We start from the raw sequence: 9,759 nt of genomic DNA, 5'->3' as shown, positions 1-9,759 counted from the left end.
AACTTTTATAATACTCATTTTTATTGTTATAATATTTTATAAATTTTAAGGAATATGACAAAGATATTATAGGTATTGAAGGGAGGTTTCTGGGAGGAGTTGGGGTACAAAAGAGAAACAAGAATGTGATTTAATTCTATTTACTTAAAATATGTTTTTAAATGTTAAGAAATTCAGATAAATTGAATCATGTAACTTTTCTCATCATAATGCAATAAAAGTTAAAAAAAATTGAAGTAAACTATTAAAAAGATTTTAACTGAGTTTTTTAAAACTCTTAGAATTAAAATAAAAAATATGTAAATTTCTGGCATATATCTTTCATTTATAACATTAAGTCAACTTGGAGCCTTAAAAAAAAAAACATAAATTAAAGGGGTTGTTTAACAATAGAGTACTTGCTTAGTGAAGCCATAAGTTCAATCCCTAGCACCCAAAAAAGAAAATTCCCTTTTAATTTTTTATTTTATTATTTGTGCATGTGTGCAGGCACAAGTGTGGACATCAGAGGATAACTTTCAGGAGTCACTCTTCCACTGTGGGATCCAGGCACCTTACCCACTAAGCCATCTCTCTGATCCCCCCAAAAAATAAATTTTAAAAAGCAAAACCACTACCCAAATGAAAAGCATTAATGGAAGGCATTTTAGCAGTGGAGCATGGTGGTCCACGCCTACAGTCCTAGCACTTGGGAAGCAGAGGGAGCATAGCATCATTCAAGGTCAGCCTGAGTTACACAGTAAGGCCCTGTCCCAAGAAATAACAATAACACACATGGAAGAACTTTGTGCTATACTGCGCTCTTATAATACATTAAAATAAAGTTAGCCATTATAACTTACTGTCCTTCAATGAGCCATGTGCACTTCGTCTTGTATTTATAATTCCCAGGTCCATCTGTTACAAATCCAGAAGACCCAGTTAGTCTGTAATTTAAATAAAGAAAAAAATATCAGTCAAAATTTTATACAGTATTATCTTTCTTGGTTGTAAAGACAAAGGAAATTAATCAGACTGATACAACAACATGTACTACAACTAAGAGAACAGGACTGGACAGTACATTCACACTGAGTGAAATAAGTATCTGTGTGGAGAGTCTCTTATGCAGTGTATGGAAGCATCACTTGTCAGTAAAACGCTGTTGGCCTATTAGCTTATGCAGGAAGAAGGGAGGTGGAAGTTCCAGCACAGAGAGGATTTCTAGGATAGAGTCAGTTGTGCAAGGAAGTGGAGAGAGACAAGGACAGATGGACTATGATGCAAGGATGGGGACTGGGGAGCAGCAACAGATGACGGGACATTACACAAATCTGAGGAAGATGGTTGCATGAAACTGAAGGAGAGGTATGCATGGCATGACTTAGATGAGTTTAAATGGGATAACTGAGTTATGAACTAGTGGAAGTTAACCAAAGCTATTGGTCTGGCATTCATTCATCTATAAGAAGTCTCCGAGTCATTTTTGGAACTAGGGTATAGTGCCTGTGGGAAAGCCTATGGTTACATATTTGCCACACACACAAAAGGATACATTCAAAGCAAGAGGGATAAACAATAACAAAATAACTAAATCATTTTAGTTATGAAAGCAAAGTTATACTTCACATCATAAAAATGGCTACAAAAGCCAGGAGTGGTCTGGCTCATGCCTGCAATCTGAAACTTTAGAAGGCCGTGGCAAGATGACCACCAGCCTAAGCTAACTAGACAGTTCCAAGCCAGTCTAGGGTATAGAGAGAGACTATGTCTCAAAAAAATAAGATGAGATAAGATAAAGCAAATAAATAATTTAAAGACCATAAATACTTTATAAAGTTTTTTTTAACTCTTAGTTGTAAATCTAAGTACTTCCAAGGAAATACAGGTAAAATTGCAATACAGAAGACAGTCTGTGGGGGTCCACAACACCAGATGACCCATCCAGACTCACTTCTGAAACTCAATGGCCACTTGCTACCTTACCACAGCAGCATGCATCACAGCCTAGATTTCTAACTCAGTGGAGTGCCTGGATTTTCATATTTTCTCAAAAATAAATCCCCTTAAACAAAAGAGGCTGGGTTTCTGGATAGATCCTCCTAGATCCTCCTAGATCCTCCTAGATCCTCCTAGATCCTCCTGGATTTGCAACTTCCTTATGTTAGGCATATCTGGCATCTCATTAACATTTTGACTCCACTAATTCTAGTGCCTATCTTCTCATGGCTTTATCATTTATACTTTTTCCTTTGTAAATTAATGAAAATTCTATACAGAGGAACTAGAGAGATGGCTCAGTGGCTAAGAGTACTAACTGCTCTTCCAGAGGACCTAGGTTCAACTCTCAGCACCCACAAGGCAACTCACACCATCTGTAACTCCAGCTCCAGGGGTCTGACGTCAGACTTCCATAGGCACCAGGGACACACATGGTACAAATATATACATACAAGCCAAACAGTCATACATAAAACAAAATAAAATAAAAATGAAATTCCACTATATTCATTTGCCAAAGCCCAGTTTGCTAACTTTTTTTTTCAGGTTAATGTTTAATACCTCTTTTATAGAAAGAATACCTTTCCATGTGTGTATTTTCTATAAGATATATTTTCTCAGCTTACTTTTTTCTGTTTTGTGTCAAGTGTCTTTGGCTACTTAGAAAAGAACATACAATAAAGGTACTACTTACTTCCTCACTTCCATCCCATCAAATCAGCTGCCAGGCTCTAAAACGCAGTCTGTCAGTAAAGTGCCTTTACTTCAGAGTCAGCAGCCAACACTGCATAGCCCTTCTTCAGACACTGAGGATATTAGCAAGCCATCCTTGGTCCTCCATTTATTTACATTAACATCTAGGAGGATCTATCCAGAAACCCAGCCTCTTTTTTTTAAAGGGGATTTATTTTTGAGAAAAGGTCTCATGTGGTCCAGATTGGCCTCAACTTGCTAAGTAGCAGAGAATGGCCTTAAACGCCTGCTTCTACCTCGCTAATGCTGACATTAGAGGTTAGTGCTACCCTGCTTAACAGCCTCTACATTCCTTAACCTCACCATTAACAATCTTTTCCTTTGCCGTACCTTAACCATCCATCCCTCTGGCCTAACAGTACTACCAACAAAATTTAAATTTTAAGCTTCCTACCTGATCACTGTCTCTTTATCTCTTCCAGTCTATTTCCTCCCTTCCAATGAGTCATCTTCCCACAGAGACTTCCAATCTACTGAACCATGACGTCTTCACTAATCAACAGCCACACATTTCTAGCCCATTTATTTACTTAAGATTTCTCATACAGACCATGATAAAAATCTGATCTCCCAATTCCCTCAGTCTTCTTTCTTTCCTCTACTACTGCACTTGCATAATACACATATCTATGGACCCTGTCCACATCTACTGCACCCCAGGGTTGTTAGTTTAAACAACCTTGTTTCCTTGTGTCCCTTGTATCCCAATACCCAGAAATACACACTCACTTAAGGTTAAGTTCTAATACACCTAACAAAAACATGTAAGGCAATCTCATAAATTATCAGTAGCCTGATGCTCTGTAGCCTTCTTCTGTCATCCCCAACACTTGGCTTCTACCTAAAAATTTAAGATGATTCCTCAGGCTCCTACAATTAAACAGACCCATTCCACCCAGCACAAAGAGGAAAAGGAAACAAAGTCAAACATGAAAACTCTACATATATTCATTAGCCAAAAGTAACAAGCATATATCTACATATAGAGGAGGGCAGATAAACTTAGCCATTATTCAAAATGTGACAACAGATGCCCCAAAGCTCAGGATTCTCTATCCTAGAAAAGTTGGTAATAGCTATAAAGAATAGTTACTAATCTTTGTCATAGCATGTAATCTAATACTTAGATGTGAGACAAATCTGTGATGCCCTCTAGGAAGTATTTTCTCATTCTTAAGAAAGAAAGGAAAAGATGCTAATTCCCTGCTCAAGGAAGGATTTGCTGTCAGTGATAGCAGTGAACATGGTCATGGCTTTGTCCTTCAGGGACTGTACTACCACATCATGCCTTTCCAAGGACAACCCAAATTTTTTCAAGGTTTAAAGGTCCAAGCATTTTAATCTAACATGGGCCCCCTCACAGACAATCCTTGCTTAAGAGCTCCCCTGGCCAGTGTACCCTGTGCCCACCTAGCTTTACAATCCCTCTCCAGCACTGCTTACAGGTGTACACCTCCACACCCAGCTTTCTGTTGATTCTGGGTCTAAACTCAGGCAGCTGTGGTTACACAACAAGCACGTCACTGATTGAGCCATCTCTTGAGCCACAACCCCAGCACTAACTTTTGGGAAGCATTGGCTAAGTCAAGAGTCTGGGGGCCCAGGTTGGTTGTAATACCATAAGAGGAAGGTGTTATAAGAAACAAGCAGAACTGGGTAAAGAAGACACTTGAGCTTTGGCAGGGGGGAAGCTCTTGAGCAAGGACTGCCTGTCAGAGGCGTCCCAAGTTGGAACACGAGAGCCAATCCCAGAACCTGAAGAGCAGAGATCTGTAGTTCTGACATCTAAGTCAGCAGATGGCACTCTCAACTGCATAAGTAAAATTAAATTCATCTTTCACGGGTGAAGAGAAAGCTTCTTAATTCTCATCATTAATTCTGATTTTTTCAAAACACCTCACCAGCATGTTCAGGAATAATGATTAACCAGCTACCCATGTCCGGGTCTCTTTTGGGGATAGCACTGGAGCCTCTGTCAAGATCTCTTCTCTCTTCTCTCCTTTTTCAAAGGCTTTTACAGAAAGATTTAGGGGGATGCTCCTTCTGGGTTTTTGGTTTTTTTTTTTAATAGTTTCAGAAGTTAGCTATAGAACTTCTTTGAATGTCTGGAAGAATTCTGCTTGGACTCTGAACTTTCTTTTATCTGGTAGGCTGTTTACTACTATTTCAATCTCCTCATCTGTATAGCAGGTCTGTTCAGGTTGTTGGCTAAATTTTGGGTTAATTTTGGCTGAATCTAGAAATTCATTCACTTCTTTTAGGCTCTCCAACTTTAATGTGTTAGAGGTTTTTAAAGTACTACCTTATAAAATTCTTAACATTTCTGGTATCTATTGTAATGTTTTCCTGTTCATTTCTGATTCTGTTATTCAGGTCCTCTCTTTTTTTATTTTGGCTAGCTAAGCCATATCTTCTCAAGGCACCAATTCTTAGAATCATTGATTCTTTGTATTGTTTTCTTTGTTTATATTTCATTTATTTCTGCTCTGAGTATTATTTCCTGCCACCAATTGGATTTAGATTTAGTTTGTTTTCATTTTTCCAAATTTTTGAGTTGCCACATTAAGCCATTAATTTGTGCTATTTCTGATTTTTTTTTTAATATGGGCACTTAAAACCATATATTTCTTTCTTGATTTCTTCTTTGACCCATACATCATTCAGTAATAAGTTACTTACTCTCAAAAACAAGGAGTTTTTGTATTTAACTACTGTGTGTTTTAAGTTTTACTGCATTGTGGTCAGAATAACTGGAGTGATTGCAATCTTTTTGAACTTGTAAAAACTAGTTTTGTGTCACAAGGTGTGGCCTGTTTTAGAAAAGCTCTGTGTGTTCAGAGAACTGTTCTTTGGTGTTCTGATGGAATATTATGTAGACCTCTATTAAATCCATTAGATGTGTGATGTTAATTAATTCTCATATCTATTTTATTCAGATTAATCTATTACAGAAAGCAGGGTATTGAAATCATCTATTATTAACAGACTGATGTTAAATCTAGTGGTATAATTTTTATAAACTGGGTGTATCAGAGTTTAGTGAATATAAAAGATATAAAATATTCCAAGTCTCTGAACTACCCAAAATCTCTCTGACACTCTAAAGTTTCTCTAGAACTCCGAAGTCTTTAATTTTTTTTTTAACTGTGGACTCTTGCAAATTAAAAAATAAGCAACAGACTTTCTTATTCTAAGAGGAAAGAGCCAGGCACAGTCACAACCAGATCAAAGCAGAGCCAAAGTCCACAGTGTAAGGCTCAGGGTCAGCCTTCTGGCAATCACAATCTTCTAGCTTCCAAAGGCCTCGTCACAGCACGTGTCTACTAGTCTCAGGCAGGCTCCATCTCATACCTGCTGCTGTCCTTGGTGGTCGTTCCATGGTACTGGCGTCTCTAAAATGATGGGGTCTCGGCAAGTAGGCTGCACCATCACCATTACCTCTCCTGGTCTCTCTTTTGGGACTGGCCCAACTTATGGTAGCAAACTTTTTTCCACGACTCCTTCAATCTTGGGGCTTCAACATCAACTAGGGTTGAACATTCACTGTGCAAAGCCTCGGCTGCTTTCCATGACCCCTTCATGCCTTCAAAACCAGTACTCTTAAAAGATTATCAAGTTTGGCTGCCAGCAAGAAGTATAGCCTTCTATCTGGACTACAGCTTCTGAGTACTGTAGAAACCCTTTCCAAACATTCTACCTCAGTGCTGCAGGTCTCTTCTTAATCAAAGCTGAGTCTCCAACCCCAGCTGACCAGTATCAATTGTCCAATAAAGCAAGGTTCCACTTCTATGATTGTTAATTCAAAATATCAAATGGACCTGATGGCATCTTAAAGTGACGCTCAAACTTCTTTCTGAAACTTCATGGGTCAGTCTCCAACATCTGTGTTGTTTTCAACATTCTTATACTCCACCTTCCCACAGAACACCTTACTAGGCTCTAAGCATTAAACAGCTTTTCTAGCCCAGAGCTCCTTGCACAATACTCCCCAAAACAGCACTGTCAAGTCTTTCAGAGGAAACAACTATGGTGAGCATCATGACAAGAATCAACTTGTGGAGGAAAGAGTTTATTTCATTTTAGTTTATAACCCACCACTCAGGGAAGTCAGGGTATGAATGTAAAGGCTGGGACTTGAAGGCAGGAGCTGGTGCAGAAACCATGGAGGGGTGAGGCTTACAGACTTGCTCTCCAGCGCTTGCTCAGCCAGCTTTTTTATGTATCCCAGGACCACTTGCCCAGGGATGACACCACCCACAATGGGCTGGGCCCTCCCATATACTAGTTAAGAAAATGCTCCAAGACTTATAGACAGGCCAACCTGGTGGAGCATTTTCTTAACTGAGAGTGCCACTTCTAAAATGACTGCAGCTTGTGTCAAGTTGACATAAAATTAATCAGCACAGTAGTACTCACTGTAATCCCAATGCTGGGGAGGCAGAGACAGGAGGATTCTAGGGCTAGACAACAGCTAACCTAACCTAATCAGCAAGCCCCAGGTCCTAGTGACAGACCCTGACTCAAAACACAAAGTGGATGGCCCCTAGGGAACGACACCTAAGTGACTGAATTTGGCGCTAATACTAAAATTATTTCCACATCCCCAAGTTTCACCTTTGAAAGTGGTGATTGAACCCAAAATCTTGTGAATGTTAAGTCCATGTCTTATCGTTGATATATACACCCTTGCCTTTAATTTAGTTTTTAAAAATAATTATAAAATTCACCTTTTTATCATTAGTATATATGTGTGTATTATGGTAAAAATTAACATTAGTAGGGGGTTGCTTCTCCACCTTGGATCATTTAGTTCCCACATAAAAGACACAAAACCTTTATATTTATAACAAGCCTTTAAAGCACTAAAGCTGGGCAGATATCAACCCACACTGGTTGTTTTGCCTACCTACTTCCTTGTCAACAGCCCTGAGTTATAACTTGCCATGTTCTACCTGGGTCATTCTCACTCCAACTGGCCAGCCCTCGTGGCCATGTTTTCATGATTCACTTACCCTACAGAGTTTTCTCCTCTCTCCACCTCCTCTTTCTTCCTTATGGTCTCTGCCTTGGACCCCAAGTCTGGGAACTGAAGCCCTGCCTACCTCTCTTTTGCCAAGCTACAGGCTGTAGGCATGTATATGTGTATTTGCTGACCAATCAGGGATAACTTGGGGGCAAGATTACATAACATGCCCTGGTGTACATGAGGATTTCCACGACCCTGAGGCAACCAGTTCTTGGGGGCCAGTATTTAGCATTACAATACACAGCAACAGATTGAACCTCAACATATATATTACCACATGTGTGTGCATGCGCTCACTTGTGCATGTGCTCAGAGGTGCTCATACCATGGTATGTAAAGTGGAGGTCTAGGAAACTTTGGGGAACAGTTCTCTCCATCCACCATGGGTTCCAGATGGGTTTCATTTCAGGTCATCAGGCTTAAATGGCAAGCAGTTTACTACCTACCAAGCCATTTCACTGGCCCTTGATATAATTCTTTACAATAAAAATAGAACTGATAGCCAAGCAGTGGTGGTACAGGCCTTTAATCCCAGCACTTGGGAGGCAGAGACAAAAGGATTTCTGAGTTCAAGGTCAGACTAGTCTACAGAGTGAGTTCCAGGACAGCCAGAGCTAAACAGAGAAACCCTATCTTGGGAAAAAAAAAAAAAGAATCACAAAGGTTCATCATGAATATGTACTCAGGCTAATGGGCCTAAAATGCAACAGATAAAGCATGTGATAATCAATAAAAACTGGCAGTAAAAACCTGTTGTAGTACTATTCAAGTACTACAAGTGATATAACATTACAAATATGTAATCTATGTTTTAGTGTCTAAGACATTCTGCTATACTCATCCAAAATTACAATACCACAAAGTTATATGGCTCTCTCAATTTAAGAAAAAAAAAAAATCAATCATCTACCTCAAGAGAGTAAAAAGCAAAAATATAAAATTCCTCCCTTGAAATCATTTACTCTCTCCTTGCAGCGGCCCAAAATGGGGATTCCTTGAAGCCCCTATAGGTAAGCCCCATTCCCTCTATGGCTTCATCTACTGCTTCTTTTATTTACTGTTCAAGCCTCAACTCTACGCCAGGTTCCACATTTCAGATTCATATTTCCTATTCCACATCAAATGTAAATCTGAATCTAAACCATAAGTCCTCAAACACCTCCTCTTTACTCTTCTTTCCTTCAAAGTGCTAGAGATAAAGCCTCACTCGGGTTTGCTTAGGCTCCTTCAGACGTAGGGTTTAGAGCCATTGTGTCATCATCCACCCCGAGTTCTGAAACCTACAGATTCATCCTGTACCTCACTGAGTCCCATCATCTCACCTACAAACGACTTCACCTTTATCTTTCCCCTGCCCCACTGTGTGTGCCAGCTGCTAACTTAAATTCTCCCCACCTCACCTCATCTCCAGCAAAGCCTCTTAACTAATGGCTCAGTCCACCTCCCTGACCCAGCCAGTGCAGGGGCACAAGTCATCTTCCTCGAAGACCAACCTAACCCTGCCAAAACTGCCTGGGAACTTCTGTGTACCTTAGCACAGCACACAAACGCCATCAAAACCCAGCTCCAATTTGTTTCACCTTTCCATCTCTGCCCACACTAGAACAATACTGACCATAAATCCCCATGCCTTATCACATCCTGACATCAGTCTAGAACAACTTCCCCAGCCTAGTGTGCTGGTGCGCATCTGTAATCCCAGCACTTAGGATAACATAGCCTATATGGGGAGACCAGGTTTTTATTTATAAATAAATAAATCCACCCCTCACCCCAAAAGGTAAATGCTGTAGTCCTGGGTGATTACAAAAGGGAGGAAGAAAGAGAAAGAGGGGGAAGAACAGTGGAATTTACTATTACTGGCAACAATTCAAAAATGAAAATGATATTTTAGGCTCAATAGGCACTTGCTGCCAAATTAAAATACCTGAGTGCAATCCTCAGGTCCCATATGGTAAAAAAAGAGAAATGATTTCTGAAAACTAGTCTCTGATTTCAAC

The 9,759-nt window shown here is 39.7% G+C and overlaps 1 protein-coding gene across 2 annotated transcripts in view; it reads right to left on the bottom strand.

Annotated features, from left to right (window-relative positions):
- Positions 1–9,759, bottom strand: part of Atrn (attractin) — a 114,924-nt gene that overhangs the window by 93,816 nt on the left and 11,349 nt on the right. For both annotated transcript variants that reach the window (XM_031371927.1, XM_031371928.1), the window contains exon 2: positions 843–926. In XM_031371927.1, coding sequence (XP_031227787.1) covers positions 843–926 — 84 coding nt within the window. The remainder of the gene's footprint in view (positions 1–842; positions 927–9,759) is intronic.

The sequence above is a fragment of the Mastomys coucha genome, unplaced genomic scaffold (assembly GCF_008632895.1).
Source record: "Mastomys coucha isolate ucsf_1 unplaced genomic scaffold, UCSF_Mcou_1 pScaffold15, whole genome shotgun sequence".
Taxonomy (NCBI): domain Eukaryota; kingdom Metazoa; phylum Chordata; class Mammalia; order Rodentia; family Muridae; genus Mastomys; species Mastomys coucha.
This window is presented reverse-complemented; position numbering and strand designations above follow the sequence as displayed.